At 22.8% G+C, this 18,886-nt stretch overlaps 4 protein-coding genes across 4 annotated transcripts; 2 read left to right on the forward strand and 2 right to left on the reverse strand. All coding sequences in view use genetic code 6, as the record gives it.

The window, feature by feature from the left end:
- Window positions 1-188: 188 nt before the first annotated feature.
- Window positions 189-6,421, reverse strand: TTHERM_00388350 (cation channel family transporter; the record flags this gene model as incomplete). The annotated part of the gene is made up of 6 exons (XM_001019339.2): window positions 189-3,365; window positions 3,425-3,497; window positions 3,565-4,318; window positions 4,391-4,692; window positions 5,189-6,328; window positions 6,384-6,421. 6 exons carry the CDS (start codon window positions 6,419-6,421, stop codon window positions 189-191), a joined length of 5,484 nt encoding a protein of 1,827 aa, XP_001019339.2.
- A 1,143-nt stretch (window positions 6,422-7,564) lies between these two features.
- Window positions 7,565-11,911, forward strand: TTHERM_00388360 (kinesin motor catalytic domain protein; the record flags this gene model as incomplete). The annotated part of the gene is made up of 12 exons (XM_001019340.3): window positions 7,565-7,570; window positions 7,697-7,933; window positions 8,061-8,270; window positions 8,363-8,521; window positions 8,767-8,947; window positions 9,003-9,316; window positions 9,370-9,462; window positions 9,520-9,807; window positions 9,860-10,274; window positions 10,328-10,756; window positions 10,824-11,442; window positions 11,752-11,911. The coding sequence occupies 12 exons, from the start codon at window positions 7,565-7,567 to the stop codon at window positions 11,909-11,911; spliced, it is 3,111 nt and encodes a 1,036-aa protein (XP_001019340.3).
- A 754-nt stretch (window positions 11,912-12,665) lies between these two features.
- Window positions 12,666-14,150, reverse strand: TTHERM_00388370 (oxygen-in-dependent coproporphyrinogen III family protein, putative; the record flags this gene model as incomplete). The annotated part of the gene is made up of 5 exons (XM_001019341.2): window positions 12,666-12,721; window positions 12,776-12,867; window positions 13,073-13,279; window positions 13,471-13,912; window positions 14,132-14,150. The coding sequence occupies 5 exons, from the start codon at window positions 14,148-14,150 to the stop codon at window positions 12,666-12,668; spliced, it is 816 nt and encodes a 271-aa protein (XP_001019341.2).
- A 1,657-nt stretch (window positions 14,151-15,807) lies between these two features.
- On the forward strand, window positions 15,808-18,600 carry TTHERM_00388380 (hypothetical protein; the record flags this gene model as incomplete). Its single annotated transcript, XM_001019342.2, has 1 exon — window positions 15,808-18,600. Exon 1 carries the CDS (start codon window positions 15,877-15,879, stop codon window positions 18,598-18,600), a length of 2,724 nt encoding a protein of 907 aa, XP_001019342.1. The 5' UTR covers window positions 15,808-15,876.
- Window positions 18,601-18,886: the final 286 nt, after the last annotated feature.

Genomic DNA, 18,886 nt, shown 5'->3' on the forward strand with positions numbered 1-18,886 from the left:
ACTATTTTTCATAAATTTATAAATTATTATTTTACATAATAAATCCTTTAATTAAGATATTAAATTTTTTTTTATATTTGTTTTTAAATAAAAAAATTTCTTGAAATTAAAGACATTAGATTTCTTAATAGTTTTTGAATAAAAGTTTTAATTATATTTTTTAAATTATAATTTATATACATAATTGATCATTTATATTCGTAGTTAGGCATTTCTTAACTAATCTAACTTGAGAGCTTTTAAATGATTTAATCTAATAAATGGCAATGAGTGAAAAAAAATTACTAAATTTAGCTGTATATTTTAATTATATGCTCTTAATCCTTTTTAAATATAACTTTATTTTTTTGGTTATAAGATTTAGTTATATTTGCCTAGTTTTGTCTTGAAAAAATTGATTATTTTCTATTTTCTTCTTCTGCTTTTACTTTCTATGAATTGCTAAGTTAACTTGATGGACTTATGATAATTTTAGGAGTGTTGTTAGTTTTTTCTTTGTTTGCATCTTAGTTATGATTGTTGCCTTTATCTATTTTGTTGCTATTTGAGAGATTTTCTGCTCCTTTATTAGATAATTAGGTTTGAAATGTTTTATGAATGTCTAACTTTTTCTTTTACTTATCAGATTTTTTATCAATAAATTTTCTTTTCTATTTGTTGCAAATAAAACAAATATATGATTAATTTTAGTTGTAGGAATTCTAATTTGCTTTTTGGCTTTAATAAGCTTATTATGTTTGAATATTTTATACAGGATAAATAAAAGAGCAATATTATTCTATTTAGTATTGGGTCATATCTTCTAAACAATACTATTAACCTCCCATAAATTGAATCATATCTGAGAGTTTACCAGAAATTCTTTTATCTACGTCATTTTCTATTTCTGAGAACAAAGATTTTATAAAATATATTTGATTTTACTTATCTAGTGATTTGCTAAGGGCAGACCAAGGGCCATATTCACTTGGAAGAGCGCATACTTCTATATCTAATGTATTTTATGGTATTTATAAGTGATTTTCAGTCTTTGAGTCTATACTTTCAGGCTCTTTATTTAACATAAAATATTTTTTATTGTTGCTTGAGTATAATATGAATTTAAAATGGTTTATCCTGTGATCTTCATCATACTCACCAAATATTAATTAGTTTATTGATTATTCAATTATAAACAGCTTTTAAATAGCAAATTTTATATCAAAGTGATTAAAATTAGAGAGTAGATGAAGTAAAAAAGAGAAGATACCATTAAGCCTTATAAAAGTATAATCACAAATTTCTTTTCTCATATTAAGAGATTTTTCTACATTACTTTGGTGTTCAAAAGCAGTATATGACGGATATTAACTTTCAGCATCACCAAATTCACTAATAGAAATAAAATTAAGATTTTCATCCTAATTATTATGCTTGGAATCGTTGTTATTTCTATAACTGTTAAGATTTTTATCATTTTTGTTTTAAACATCAGCCGTATAATAATTTTAAAACATTTTTCTAAAGCGATTTTTATTTTTTTTTAAGCTGCCCTTTTCTTGACTTCTTTAACTAGGAATATTTACTTTATTCAGAAATGATTTGATATCATCTGAATATCCTAGCAGCTATTCGATAGTTTCTAGGTATTCTTATCTATTTCCGTAATTTATGTTAAGAGGATTATCTTTCAAATATGTTCTTCTTTATAGTGCAAACTACTTTGATAAGCTAAAAACATTAATGCTTTGGTGCTTATCAATTATTCTTTATCTCCTTAATTCAGCAACTTACAAGCCATATTGATCATAGAGTTGAAGATATTTTTCAAGCTAATCTAGCTAAGCATTAATATCTACTAAAGTGTTGACTAACTAAGATCTTTTTCTATAATATTTATCAAAATCTGAATCAGGCTTTTTAAATTAAAATTCAACCACATAATCTTTATCAGCACAAACGTTTGAACTTTCAGATCTTCTAAATGAACCAAGCATTTTTTTATTTAGGATAGAAGGTATCTAATAATTTATCCTTGAAAGTGTTAAAAACTAATCTCCATTTTGATTTTTTATGATTTATATATTATTATTGTTGTTGTTATTACCATTATTTATAGTTTTGTCACTATTAGCTTTACTTTCTGCAGATAAAGGTGCATTAATTTTTTTAGAATCTTTTTAATTATCAAAACTTACTAAAATATTATTGTCATTTATTAGTAGGTGAGATTTATAGTTTTTAATTGGTGTTTAGAAGTTGCTTTTTGTTTGAATTAAAGGCTTTAATTAAGGAGAATTTTAGGAAGTGCTGTTTAAAGAGAGTAAGTTATTTTTATTAAGTTTGTATGAAGATTCAGTCATCTTTTCATCGAACACATTTTCTATATTTTGAGGAGGATATTCATTTTAATTTTAATCTTTTTTTTGGATTAACAAAATTGATGAATTTTATGAATCTTAGAATGTATTTATTCTGACTATAAACCTTCCTTCTTCTGAAGAAAGCATTTTTTTTTGAATGACATCTTCATTATCACCAGTTTCTTCTGCAGGGGTTTCCTCTAAATCTTTAGCAGTTTATTCATTAGTATTTTCTTTTGAAAAATGAACATTATTTTTAAATGAAAAATTAAATTTTTATTTTTTAGATTCTTAAACACTGCTACTGTTTTTATTTGTCAAGCTTGGAATTTCACTAGAATTATTACTTTCTTTCTCTTATTCTTCAGTATTTTCCTCTAACACATTGTCATCCTTATCTTTATTTCCTATATCAAATTAATTTTTAATTATTTCATTAATATGCAAGTTATGATAATTTGATAGCTTAGGATGTTTTTATTCCTAGTTTGATAATAAACTATTTTTTTCAATGTTAATATTAGAATTTTTTTCTTCTTCACCAAAGTTTAAAACAACAGGTTCTGTAACTAAAACTTCATTTTAATTATCTTTATCTTAAGAAATTGGATCTTTATCTGCTACACATTTTTCATTTTAATCAGCCTTTCTCTATCCAAAATGCAGATTCGTATGGCGAAAAGAGTTCACTCTACCAAATTGAATATCCTCTTAAATAAGCGCTTCTTAATTTATTTAATGATTTTTGGCATTTAATTCTTCTGTTTGTTTATGACTTAATTCACTTTAGACGTTATTTTGAGAATCTGCTTACTCAGCCAACTCTGCTAGTTCATCATATTCTTATTCTTTTAAATATGTCTCTACTACATTAAAAACATCCCATATTACTCCCTTTATGAGAGACATGAAAAAGAAAATAGAAAACATGTGGTAAGTAACAAAATATGCTGCTGATAGAGGTAAACTAGTTTAGTACCCATATCCATATAAAAAATCAGTCCATTTACTCTCTGCTACAACCTATAAATTCATTAAAATAATAAATAAATTTTTATTAAAAAATTAGCACAAATATTTACTTAAAATAGTACCAATAAAGCATTTTAAATAGAATTAAAGTCTGTGTAATTACTTTTATCGTAAGGATTTCCACTTTTTATTATTAAAATTAATATTAAACACAACAAAAATAAATAGTCAATTTAAGTTATTTTTTTACTTATCTGGATTGTTATTAGTGTTGAAAAGAAAAATTCCTAAAAAGCCATAAGAAATGCTAATCAAAAAATAAGTTGAGACAAAACCCCAGACAGATGGAATGCAGATAGCTATTTTATGGAATAACTTTTATACTCTTAATAAAGCATCTGCACCTAGTTTAAGAAAGGAAAGCAACTTAATAGACCTTATAGATCTAAATATTTTGAGAACTCGCTATAATTTAGTGATTTTAATTAGCTTAGTACTCTTGGTTTCCTTGATAAAGTAAATATATTTCAAACCGATAATAGTAACAAGAGATACTATTGCCATAAAGAAATCAAAATTATTCCAATAGTCATCAAAATACTCATTGATACCTAATCCAATCATTTTAATGCAAACATCTGTTATGTATACACTTAGAAAGAAAATTTCTATATTTGTGTAAATGTCATCTAAACTACTTGAATTATCTGTATACACAGTAGCAGCACTATAGTAAATTAAAGCAATTGTATTTGAAAAAACTATAAATAATATGAAATAACTCCAATAGTGACTTCTCGAAATTTTCTCAAAGTAGAGGTACTTATTACAAAAATTTCTAAAAGAATCCCAGTATTTATTTGAATTATTATAAAGCCTCTCGCTAGTCTTCATTAATGCAACAGTATCTTAAAATTCATAAAGAGTCATTTTATCTTATTGATCGATATTCAATATTTAGTAGAGTTCATCTATTTTCTAACGAATTGCTTTATTTTTGTAATCTTTTTTAATTAATTTAAATTATTTGTCCATTATTAATTTTTTAAAAATTGTATATTTATTTATTATTTTACATGCATTAAAAAGATTAAAAAATTAATCTTTAGAGAGAAAATCTTCTTTGTTGTAGTGTATCAGACAGTAAAAGCAGTAGGTCAAAGCATCTTTAGTAATTTTATCTTCTTTTAGATAAATTAATGCTCTCTGTTGCTTATAGCTTTCAAATATTACTGCAACCGGAACACAAAGGAAGAAAAACAGATTCATAGCGACAAATGGTACAAAGAAAAGCAAGTAATAAGGATTATCTTTAATGATGTTTTCTATAATCGTTGGATAAGTATCTAAGGTTATTAAAGTATACATACCTAATATACTTTACAAAATTTTTTTCAAATAAATTGTTAATCTTTTAAAGATAGATGAAGGAATAATTTTTATGGAATCATTAATTAATTAAATGGATAAATTATTTATTTTTGAGAAAAATTATCTTCTTATTTCTCTTACACAAATAGAATTTTATAATTTTTGATTGATTGATTGAATGAATGAATAATGAATTTATTTTTTAAATTTATCATGAAAAATAAATAAAATTTTTATTTATCTTTTGATTTTTTGATATTTTTAAAAATGTATCAAAAGTATTGAAAAAAAAATCCTATTAAGCTACTCAGTAAATTACTAGCTTTAATTAATTTTATATATTTTTAATTCCTATTTGTAGTATTTTTAATTAATAAATATTAAAAAAAAATAATTTTAAATTGATGCAAAAGTTGCTTGCTTGATAGGATAGGCATAAAAATTAACTAACTTTTAAAATTATAAAACAATACAAAATGATTATACTAATATATATGTTTTACCTTTCACCTATGCTACCAAAAACAAAATAGATGTCATCTTTTAGCTGAGTTTTATATTCAGAAAGCAAGTTGTATCCTATGTACCCCCAAAAACAGCTCCAAAAGATAAAAAAGAGAAAGATATCAAGAACTCTTCTAGAGCTTCGTAGCATTGATTTAAGTATATTTTAAATATCTTTATGGAACTGTATAAGCCAGAGAGGTCTAAGTATAGATGAAAATCTAACTTGAATTAATGAAGTGTGCCAAAAAATTATGAAATCAGTTAAAAAGATAATAAAAAGTGAAAACTAAAATATATAGCTTAAAATTTTTAAAATAGCATTTTTCATTGATGGTCTGTATATGTAGAGGCTCAGAACATTATCTATTAAACAAAAAGATAAAATAACAATTTCAGAATAGTAGGCATAGTTTTCAGTTGTTTAGTCATTAAAATTATCTGCTTCTGTCTAAGGTTCTAAGAATGTTTGTATGATGAATAAGTAACTTAATGTCTTCTATAAGAAACGCCAAAGAAGAGTCCATCTTATTTCATAGAAATATAAAAAATAATCTCCAAATTTTAAATTGCTTTCAAATGCATTTCTAGGTGGACGAAGTAGGATTGCATCTTTTAAATGCCTTAATGCTTTTGCCATAACTTCCTCTTTTGATTTACCTAGTAGAACATATATTATTTTTTTACGCTTTTTTGTAACATACTAATCTTATTCTACTAAAATTTGCTCTTAGATTGCACACATAACAGTTGTATGACCGTTCAAATTATTTTTATGTTGAAAGTTGAATTCATTAGATAAACTTGGGAGCAAACAATTAGAATTTTATTTGCTCAATAATTTTGATCTTTGTGTGATTAGCTTATTTTAATTCTATCCATTTCCCGTTCCCGAAGGAGATAAGTTACTATTTTTATCAGTTTACAATATATTCGGGCTAACATTTTAATCTTGCTGATTAGAATTAATAGAAAATCTAAAGACATTTTATTAATACTAATTCTTCTTTGATGTGAGTTACTACTGCTACTACTATTCATTGTTGTTTTGAACTGTAGTATTATTTGAATCTTTTTAAGTAGGAGTTATCTAATCTTTGTCTTTCAAAGACTTCTGCTATGAAAGCTAGCTTTAAAACCTTATATAATAGATATTGAAGATAAAATATTATTATTAGAAATTATTATACTTACTTTTATAAATGGAAAATTTTTTTAATTTAGGAATGCATTTCTCTATCTTTGTATTGACAAATGTTCGTTAGTAGAATTTATTTTTGTCAATTTATTATTAAAATTAATATTTCAATTATTAATCTTATTATTTTTAATAATTATTTAGTCCTTCTATTTGAAATAAGTACTTTAAATTTTCAATCAAAAATCAAAATAAAACTCAAATGATTAAACAAAGAAGCAAAATGAAATTAATTATTACAATAATCATTATCATAATCATTATTTGTCTTACTTATATGTCCGGTTTTTTGTTTTCAATCTCCTAAATAAGTATTAAATATATAAGTAAATAATCATTATAAATTATTAAACTTTTTAAAAAAATAAATTACTAATTAGATTTAATAGGAAATTATTATTATGCTTTGAAAATCACATCAATTTTATTACTAAGATAAAAAATTTTAGATTATTGATTCTAATTTATTTTACCTAATCATTTAATAAAATTTATTCTATTTTTTTCTTAATTAATTTTTAATTTTATTTTTTAATTTTTATTTATCAGATTTTTTGAAATAAAATTATTTTTTTAATTCAAAATTAATTTAATAAATGAGTATGTTTTTTAGTTAGTTAGTCAATTCAAATATTATAATATACTACAACATAATAATTTTTTTTTGTTTAATATTTTGAGTATGATAAATCATTTAGAGTTTTTATTCAAATTAAAATTATAAATATTTCAAAAAAATTAAATAAAGTATTTTTAAATTGTGGCTTTTTTAAAAATAAAAATTATTTTGTCTTTTGTATTTAATTTTACTAAAAAATTATCAAAAAAAGAGTTTTAAAAAAAATGAGAGATGAATTTAAAAAATTATTTATTAGAAAATAACTTAGCAAAATTATCATATTAAAAATGTATCAATACATGCAAACATGGATGATTGATATCATCTCACTACTGCTTATTTGTTTTTGGTTCAGCTAAAAATTACAAATTATATTGAAATATATGTTTCAAGTATGAATTATATAATATATTCCCTTCTACTTACTTATTAATTTATTTATTAATAATTAATAATTTATTTATTTTTCAATAATTTTTACTTTGGCTTTATAAAGTACTAGGGTTAGTAAATTAATTTGTAAGTTAGATAGATAGATAAATATAAAGATATATAGAAATGAATGTAAATGAATTTATTTTTTAAGTCAAATAGTTTCTAAAATAAAAGCGAACTTCATATAACAAGCTGACATTTTGATATGAACAAATAGTAATTTCAATAAAATAAATTATTTATTATAATAAATAGAAATACCAAAGATCTCCTGATAGGTTTGCCAAGAGTTATGCTCATCTTTCATATCACAATACAAGTTCTTATTCAATAAAAGAAAATTTAAGCTGCACTTCTCTTCCTTAAATCAATACAAATCAAAATTCTCGCAAAGTTAGTGGCAAAGAAGATAATGAAAATGTTAAGGTTGCTGTCAGAGTACGCCCTCCAATTGCAAGAGAAAAAAAGGAAAATTTTCCTTTTATATCAACAGTATGATATCCATTATAATTATATATGATTGAGCTAGCATTATTAGATGATTTATATCAATAAAAAATAATTAGCATATCATTTTTAATAATGTAAAGATTTAAAAAATATTGTATATATATACTAGGTTGATGTTTCTCCTGATAACAAGTCAATAGTTATTTGTGATTTTCTTTAAGCTGAGAAATTACCTCCTGAGGAGATTTAAGAATTTATATAAAACCCAAAAAACTACCCAAAATATTCATTTACATTTGATCATGTTTATGATCAAGATAGTACGTAAGAAGAAGTATATGAGTTAACGGCAAAATAATCAGTTCTAAGTGTTTTAGAAGTAATTAATTATATTTAGCAACATAATCAAATAAATTGCACTTATTAAAATATTTATTAACGCATTTAAAAAAATTTTATGAATATATATAGGGATTTAACTCTACAATATTTGCATATGGTTAAACAGGTACAGGAAAAACATTTACTATGGAAGGATTTTACATGCATCATACAGATCCTAATATTGGTATAATTCCAAGATCTATGAATGAAATTTTTGAGTTCATTGAAAATTGCCAAGATAGCGATGTAATTAAAATAAATAAATAATGAATAGATAAATTATTTACTGATCTTTAATCTTTTAAAAATACAAAAAATTTTGTAATTCTTAAACCAATAAATATAAAGTTTCTAATTAATTCTTAGTTTTTTATTTCACAAGAAATGCAAATTTTTCATTTAATGAAATTAATTCGTATCTATCGTATTATTCAAGAGATTTTATTATCTTAAATGGAGAACAAACAAATTTAATTTTCAATTTTTAATAGATCAATTTTATGGTGAGGTGTTCTTATTTACAAATTTACAATGAGGTTATTTCGGATTTACTCAAAACTGACAAAACTCATTTAACCATAAGAGAAGACAAGAAAAAAGGAATATATGTTGAAGACTTATCTGAATGGGCTGTCAGAAATCCATAAGAAGTTTTTCAACTGATAAAAAAAGGTATATTTTTAGAAAATGAAAGCTTCGATTGAGTTTTAAATCATAAAAATTTCAGGTAATTAGTCAAGAGCTACTGCAGCCACAAAAATGAATGATATGTCTTCAAGAAGTCATGCTGTTTTTATAGTAATAGTAGAGCAAGTTTTTATGGATCCAGACAACGACTTTTAACCAACAGCTGCTAAGACTGGTAAATTAAATTTAGTAGATCTTGCTGGATCTGAGAGAGTGTCAATTACGGGAGCAACTGGATAAAGGTTAGAGGAATGTAAAAAAATTAACTAAAGTTTATCTGCACTAGGAAATGTTATTTCAGCATTGACAGATAAAAAAGGTCCTCGTCCCCATATTCCATATAGAGACTCAAAAGTATTTAAATCTTATAAATAAAATAAATTTTCATATTATTATTTATATATAAGATTACTAGAATCTTAGAAGATTCTCTTGGAGGTAATTGCAAAACAACTATGCTTGCCATGATCTCTCCTAGCACAGATGCTTTTAATCATTCAGTATTTTTTTAATATTTAAAATGCTTTAAAATATCAACCTTATGAAAATTTATTTAGTTATCAACATTGAAGTTTGCTAATAGAGCTAAAAATATAAAAAATTGTCCTGTAGTTAATTAAGCTGATGATGACACAAAAGCATTGCTTTTATAATATGAATCGGAGCTCAAAAAGCTAAAAGCACAGCTAGAAAATAAGAGAAAATCAATTTTTGATAAAAATTAAATACTTACTCTTTAAGTGCAGGTAAATCAAGCAGAACAAGATAAAGAAGATGCATTGGCAGCATATGAGCAAAAGATTGAAGAATTATAAAAAGAAAAGGAAGAAAAAAAAATGTTGGAAGTAAAACAAATTAAAATCATGTTTTGGTTCACAAATTAATAAAATAAATTAGGAAAAAATAAAATCAATACAAAGCCAAGTTCTTGTAGGTGGACAAAAAATAGAATAGGATAAAAAGTATATTGAAAAATTAGAAGAAAAATAAAAAAGAATAAGGTCTGAGTATGAAAAAAAAATTTAGATTTTAGAAAATGAAAGAAGAATATAGGCTGAAGAAAAAATTGAAGCTGAGCAGTATAAAAATTTATTGTTAAAGCAAAGAGATGTGATGGTTGGTCTATCTCAAAGATTAGTAGAAAGAGATAAAAGGATTATAGAGTTAGAGGAAGATATTGAAGTTCTTGAGGATTGTGAACAAAAAGCTTAGAATAAAGTATTTTATTTAGAATCGATCCTTAAAGCCAACAACATAAAAATTCCTGATTATTCTTAAATTCCTAGCAACATAACTGATTAAGTTGATTTGGGTAAGACTTATTAATAAATCTAAACCACATTTTTAAAAATTTAATTAATTTAGGTAACCAAGTTACTTTCAATATCACTGAAAATAACTTACAAACTCTTGTAGATGACAAATCTATTCAAAACAAGAGTTATCGCTAAGTCTAAATTCTTAGACAAAAGATAGAAGAGTTCTTAAGTAAGAAAAAGAAAATAAATGATTAAGAACTTAAAGAATTGTAGGATATTTAAACAATTAGAGGCCAATATGAAGAGAAGTTTTAGAAATTAGACTAGAAATTCCATAAAAAAATTGAATTTTTAGAAAAATAAAATAATGAATAGTAATAGAGCTTAGAAAAGTTTTTAGAGATAATAAATGCAAAAGAAAAGTAAATTTTTAACCTAAAAGTCGCTCTTAAGTCATAGATGAAACAATAGCCATAATCTTAAGAACATAAAGTTGACTTCCTTCAACTAAAAGAATAAAGCTCTTTGATAAAAAGTACATTTTTTGCTTACTTTAAAAAAAATTTTTTAAGTAAATATAAATTATTAAAAACTAACTTTAGATAAGGTGGACTTTATTGTTGACATTTTTAGTAATAAAAAAGAAGCGAATGCAATCAAGTCAGCAGCAAGAGAACTTGTTTCTCTTTAAATTGAAGCATCAAAGTTTAGTGATATCATTGAGGACACTTTTGCAGAAACAGAAAACAGCAAAGAATAAAGCATATTCAAATCACAGTAATCAAGCACAAATCGTTTAAATAGTCCAGATTCATAGAGACCAGAATAAACTAACAGACAAAGTTTCACAGTGACTTAAACGAGCTAAAGCTAAACTTAAAGGACACAAGAATCATATTACTCTAATCCAAATTAAATATAGAAATAAAATTACATAAATATTTACAATAGTAACCAAAATTTAGTGAGCCCAAAAAATAAAATAGATAATATGCAAGCTTTAAATGAAAAAATAAATTAAAATTTAAATATAATAGCCAAGAATTCTAACCAGTTGTCTAATCCTTCTGTATTAAACTAGCAAACTGGCATACCTCTTAACAATAACCTAATATCCTAACCATTTCCATAAGGTAAAGGGCCAATAAATGTTCATATGAATTTATAATCATAAATTAACAATGTTTAAAGTGATTCATCAACACCAAGCCACTCCTAAGCGTAATAAAATTTTTCTTCAATAATAACTAAATGAATTATTGTGATTATGAAATAATTAACTATGTTCAAATTTTTAAAATAACAACCATAAAGTGGAGCTTATTGAACATTATTTTTTTAAAAAGAAAACATAAAATAACTTTGAGTTTTAAAAAAATTTTTAGTAAAGGCTTTAGAATATTACATGAATAACAATTAAAGCAATACATAAAGCAAAAATGGAGAATTTATAAGTTGAAAAATCAAATATTAAATAAAATTTTTTTAATTACGATTAAATGTATTAATATGTCTTAATTAATCAAATAGGTATAAAATGAAGCAGGAGGAAGAAGATTAAAAAAGACGATAAGCAATATAATAGATAGATAATATACTTAAAGGATAGCTTGGTTAAGTTCCTACAAAATAAATAAGACCACCTGAGAATACTTTTTCTAAAAGTTTATAACAACCTTAATACTCATGATAAATTTAAACTATTTATAAAATTGCCTTAAAATAACATATTTAGTAATACTACTTACTACTTTTATATGCCTATAAATTATTATATAAACCAAGTTTTAATATTTCTTTAAAAATGTAAAAATTGCTATTTCAAATTCATTTAAATAAAATAAAAATAATTTTAAATTCTAATAAAATAATAAAACAATTTATACTCTAAATTAAATTATAAAGGGAAGTATATTGAATTAATATAAATAAATTTTGAAATTATCTCCCTAAAAATAAAACAAAATAAGGAATTTTTATAAAAGTATAAAGGGAAAGTATTAGATATTTTAGATTTTTAAAACGCAAGAAAAATAATTTACTTAAGAAAGGTTATTTTCTTAATTTAAAAATTATTTTTTAAATATGTCAAAGGTATTGAATACTCTTATCTCTAAAAATAAATCTTTATAAAATAATTTGAATCTTTTAATAAATAATATTTTGTATAAGAATATATCATATAAAATTAAAGTAATAATTAGTAAAAGATATATAAATAGATAGATGAAGATATAATACACGATTTAAGTATTTAAAAAATTTATAAAAAGTACATATTTTATATATTCTGTAATGTGTTTTTAAATCTTTTAATAATTAAAAATATATAATTACAATGAAAGTTAGTTAAAATATCAAAATGTATTTCAATTAATATAGTTTTAAAGTGTATTTTAGATTCAGTTGGACATATCTTTATCTTAATGTAATTATTTAAGATTTCAGTGCATTCTTGTTGATTTTGTTTGATTGAATTTGCTGTTACTATTTCCTTAATCTATTTATAATTTATTTAAATATAAAATTTATTTTTTTAAAATTTTCAAATTACTTTTAGGTTTTAATTGCTTTTCTATTTAAAGATTTTCCATTTATTGCTAAACTTCTAACTCCTTCTTTACATTTTAATATTTCTATAAAAGCCTTTTTATATAAAATTAAAATGATTAAAATCTAAAAAAGAAAGTGTTTTCTTATAGTTAAATCATTAATTCAATCTTAATACTTAGCCAAATTTATATTTTTAAACAATGGCAAGCACAAAGATTGTTTATTTATTTAATGGAACAAAATATTTTTCAGTGCTAAAAGTTTATTTATTATATTTCTAAATTAATAGCTATTGTACCTTTCTAACTCTATTGATCTATTTTTTCTCTATTCTTCTTTACCAGAATTGATTCTTTGTCTCAAAGCATTCAATTCATTTTATTAGCGTTACTTGAGGAGAATGAGTTGCTTTCTAATTTTTTCATTACGAGTGTTCATCCATTATTGATTTTCTGTTTTTTCTAGCTAGTTTCTCTTCAACTATACTTGATGAGCTTCAATATAACTTTTCAAATAATTTTAAATAAAAATACTTAGAAAATCTTCTATTTTATAATTTTAACAATAGTAAATAAAGAAAATGTTTTCAAACAGCTTTCTATCTAGCCAAATTCATTCAAAATACATTTTAATGCTTTAAAATTTGGTTATAGAATAAGCTTGAGTTTTGCTCTAGCTTTAAAGAAATATCCTTACTTTTTCTATTTGGCTAGGTTTTCTTCAATTTTAATGAGATTAAGTACTTCAGATGACTATTTTGGTTTATAAGGAATAGCCTTTTCAAGCTCTTCTTATACACTAGCAAATTCAGCATTTTGACGCTCAATTAATTCATTTTCGATACGCATAGCTTCCTATTCGAACTCTAACATTTTTTAATCCCAAAATTAGTTAAATTAATTAAATTCTTCTAAATGAGCTTTCTCAACATCTTGCTTTTCGTTAAGATGACGAATTCTAATTTCATCTTTTTTCTTGCGAGCAAGCTCTTCTTTGAGCTCTCTAACTTTATTTTTAGCTAATTCAGCTTCAACATATTTTCCTTATCTCTCACAGTTTAACTAATGCTCTGAGATAACCTCAATATATTCTTCTAATTCAGCTACATTTTGAGGATGTTTATTTAAGATTTGAGAATCTAATTTACGAAAATGAGTAAAATTTTTTTTCTTATATTTTCATTAATATTTTTTAAATATAATTTATAATCAATCTAGTCCAAAGAGCAGTTAGAAATATGAATTTTTTTTTAAATTGAAATTTAACCAATTAGTGCTATTACTGCTCAAAAAATAAACATTCACATCTGATAACCTTATTCTACCTATTTAAATAAAAGTGAAATTTAATTGATTACCTTAAGCTTATTGGCTCATTTTTTCAAAATTTTGTAAGTTTCCTTTTTAGTGCTTTAAGATTTAAGATAATTTTTTATTTAACAAATAATGATTATTAACTCTTAATTTATTACCAAGATTTGCTTTTTATCTATTTTCAAATAAAATTCATTTACATACTTAATAACTTTCTTTCAATCATTTCTTTTATTTGTAGTATTCAAATTAATATACTGACAAGCATAAAAGATCTTTCAATCCAGCAAAGATAGCTAAGCTTTGCTTGCTGTGCAGCTTATATTTTATTTATCAGTCTTTCTAAAGATTTAACTAATTTGTTTGAAGTATTGAAATTAACTAAATATAATTTATTTCAAAAGGATTTGTGAAGATGTGAAGATCATATCAATTGCATCTTTAAATAAAAATTAATCAGTGAAATATCAAAGAATAAAAAACCATGAAAGTACTAAAAAAAATAATTAAATTTAAAAACTATTTTAAGGATTTCAATTTTTTTCCAAAAAAAGAAAGTTATTTTTATTATCTAAATAAGTATTGGAAAATAAATGAAATATTTAATTTAAATAATATAAATGATATTAATTTTGCTAAATATTAGTTAATTATTTTTAAATTTAATACTTTTCAAAATAATAACAAAATATCTAATAATTTCTCAAAAATGAACAAATAATAATTTAATTATTTTTACATCTAATTTTAAATCAAAATACAGTTAAAGTTTTCTTAAATTTATAATTCTTAGAATATAAACTTAATAAATACTTTTAAGAAAGATAATGTTACTAATACTTGAAATATTTCAATTAATTTTTTACTTTCTAAAGTAACAATTTAATTTTTACTAACACTAATAAATTAGACTTAGGTTTTATTTTTATAAATACTTTATCAAAACGAAATAAGTTTAAAATTTGTAATATTCATTATTAATTTATATCTAAATTTAATTATATTTAATTCTGAATATAAAATATAACCTGCTATTTTGGTTTGAGATATTTCATTTCATTTTTTTATTTTTAAATTAATTTTATTTATATTATATCTTCATTCTTTTTATCATACTATCTTTATCAGATTTTTACAAATTTTTCAAAATATTTTTGGTTATCATTTTTAATGACCATAAAATGAAAACAATTGACAATAATCAATTATTTGTAGTAATTAAAATTTTTAAATTTTAATACATGTATTTTGAATGATCTTAGATAAATTATAAGATAAGTTAATTTAAATATTTAAAGTAAGATTAAAATGTTATTTTAATTTTTAAAAAGAAATTAATAAATATTTAAAAACGAAAAAGTTTTCACATAAAAATTTTTTTTAATTTAGTTTTTCATTTTTTTTCTATAGAATTTTGTAATAAAAGAAATTTTATTTATATTAATGACTAAAATAATTAGAATTCGTCTGGTTTATGACATCAAAAACTAAAACATAAACACATATTAAAAAAATGCAATTTTAATTGATATCCATTTGATGGATATATTTGAATTATGAATCCTTATTAGAAGTAATTTTATTAGTATGAGAACAAACAAACAATTACTTACTTTTATATTTCTAACTAAAATTGAAAGATAATTACTTTTAATTAATTATACACATTCATCTCTTTCATAGTAAAAATTAGCAAATTATTTCATATATATATTTTCAAAAAAACAGAATAAAAATTAAGATACAAAAAGATAGGAAATACACCTATTAACTAAAATACTTTCTGATTATGGCTGAATTAATATTAAATAATATAGGGAATTTTTTATAAGATTCATGTTTAAGCTATTGCTTAATTCATACAGTAGAGCAAGTTTCTTATATTAATATATCACCTCATGATGTAGAAAATAGGTTTTTGTGTATATAATGTTATTAGTCTGAATAATTGAACAAAGAAGAGAAGGATTATATTATTTCCCTTCGTCTTTTTTTATAAAAATAGCTAGAAAAGCCTCATTTTTAAATTTTATCTGAAGATATAAGGGAATAGGTTCAAGAAACGCTGCAAACTAAAGGTAAAGTGAATCTGAGAGAAAAAATAAAAGAGTTTAATGCAAATTTAATTGAAATTATTACAGAGGAACTTAATGCAATTTTTAAAGCCGAAGATGAAAAAACACAACTTATTAATGAAAAATTGTAGTCTCTCTTTTAAAAATTTGGCGAACTCAATAACGCTTCTGAAATATATGATATTTTTTATTAGAATAAGTCTAACATTGATGAGCTGAATACAAAATTAGATAATTATATAAAGTTAGCTTACTTAAAAGCAAATTAACTTAAAGAAGGAAGCGATGAATATGAAGAACTATTTGATGAGTTCAATTTAGATTAAGCTGAGTTTCTTAAAGAGAAAGTCTTGAAGAAGATAAAGCAAATTCACTACTATACTCCATAGAAGAATAGGAAAACAAACTCTTTAGTTGATAAAAGCATATTTGAAGAAGAAGCTATATATATTGATGATAGCTCTCTTACGTTGAAAAGCAAGTCGTTTCTTAAACTTTTGCATAAAATACCATCTATAAATTCTTAACTGATAAATTAAATTGAAAAATAATTGATAATGAATCCCATATTTGAAGATATCGATTTCGAAATAGATGAAGAAGAAAATGATGAAGAATAATAATAGGAATTAGGTTAGCCATAATTATAAAATGAGGGATAAGTATCTGATAGAAATAACTAATAAATAGAAACACAGACACTAGAAAATGTAGAAAAAGGGAATTAAAATTTAGCAAATCAATTTGAAGACAAATAAATGAATATTTAGGAAAGCATTTCACCTATTTAAAAACCAAAATAAAAGTTAAAATCAATGTCAAAAAAGCAAAACTAAGAAAGTTAAAAAGGTGACATTACTGAATAAGAGCTAACTTAGTTTATAAATAATGCTTTAAACGATGATATTCCATTTAATCATTTAGCAAATTAGCATAAAAAAAATTATTCTAGATGCTTCGAATAACCAATAAATTAGAGTTAATAGGTATAGGGTAATAGACATTAATATAGTCAAAATTTCAGCAACATTTATTAGTCAACTCCGCCAATGTTTATTAACCCTTAAAATAAATAAGAAACATACTATCAAAGCCATATCAGCTATTAAAATTAATCTAATAATTATTAAGATACTACTTATCAAACTAGAAGAATACCCGATCAGAAAGAATTTGATAGCAATGATAATTTTATCAAAGAATAATTTTCATAAATTTAGACTATTAAATAGTTGCCTTTTTAACAAGATTAAAGTAGCACTCAAGTTTATCCATATTAAAGTGCAATAATTTAGTAAAACATTGAACCTAAATTTAATTAAACTCTATAATAAATGAATTAAGAATCTTCAAATGGTCAAAACGGTTAAAGTTCTTAAAGTAAATATCCTAATCTTTATAAGCACCAAAGTGCCAACTACGAAAATTACTTTAAAAATTAATAAGCATACAACTAAGAAATCAATAGCAACAATATAAATTTACAGAAAGTATAATCGAAGAGTAGAGATTAATCTCCTTCAAGCTAATTCTCTATACCTATTTAAAATAACAAAGATATTAATAAAAATGGAGATGGTCTCTTGTAAAAGCAACTCATCAAAGAAGATGAAGATGAAAATAAAATGTCTGTAGGAGCTGGCTCAAGTGGGTTTACCTTCAAAGAAGTAGATGATGCCTAACTTGATTAAAATGCTATAGAATAAAATAAACAACCATAAAAAAAAGGTTTGCTACAAATAGACAGCTAAAGTTTTAATTTATAAATGAAAAAGTCAAAGTTAGGAAGTAGCGAAAAAGTAGAGATCAGCCACTAATCTAACAATACTATAATTATTTAATCTCCTACTGATTCTTATGCCCATTATGTTATATCTAAAGACGTACTAGAGCCAAATAAAGAATATATTTTTTTATTCAGTATAAAATGCTAAAAGAATGATAGTATTTTAATAGGTATAACCCCAAAAGAATTTATTAACGAAAAGGTTTTACATAAATTTCCTTATTATAAAAGCTTCATAAATACAAATTTAGAAACTTTTTCTAAAAGTTGCGAGAAAATTGAAAAAGGCACCAGCATAAGAATTACAGATGATAATTGCATTCATGTTGTCATGAGAGTTTGCATTTAAAACTAAGTTTTAGTTTTCTACGACTATCCCAAAATGGAAAATGTAAACTCAATTAAAAATCCTACTGATTTAAAAGATATTAGATAATATTACTTGACAGTTGGATTTACTAGATCGAAAGAATCATTTAACAACCCTTAATCTAATCCCTTAAGAATACAAATACTAGACATGAGAATAGCAGATCCAACAACGTTAGGTGATTTAATAAATTTTACTAAATCACAATAACAATAATAGTAACAATAATAATAACATCAGCAGCAGCAGCAACAACAACAACAACAATTATCAAGTAATTGAAGCAAATTAATTAGTCTGTAAGTTAAATTAAAATTGAGTAAAAATTAATTTTGAAAAATGAATTTTTCTATAACTAATAAACTGACCATCTAAATAGCTTCATTCAAGCTCTTTCTTTAATTTGATGAAATAAATTAAAAATCTTCTAATTATATTATAGAATGAAAATATCTTTAGTGTTAACAAAAAAAATGATAGCAAAAAATAAAAATAATAATTATTTTTTATTTTGTTCATATATTTTTATATTTTTATTTAAAATATTTACCCATTAATTTCATTTCTA

Source organism: Tetrahymena thermophila (genome assembly GCF_000189635.1).
Source record: "Tetrahymena thermophila SB210 genomic scaffold scf_8254587, whole genome shotgun sequence".
Taxonomy (NCBI): Eukaryota; Ciliophora; class Oligohymenophorea; order Hymenostomatida; family Tetrahymenidae; genus Tetrahymena; species Tetrahymena thermophila.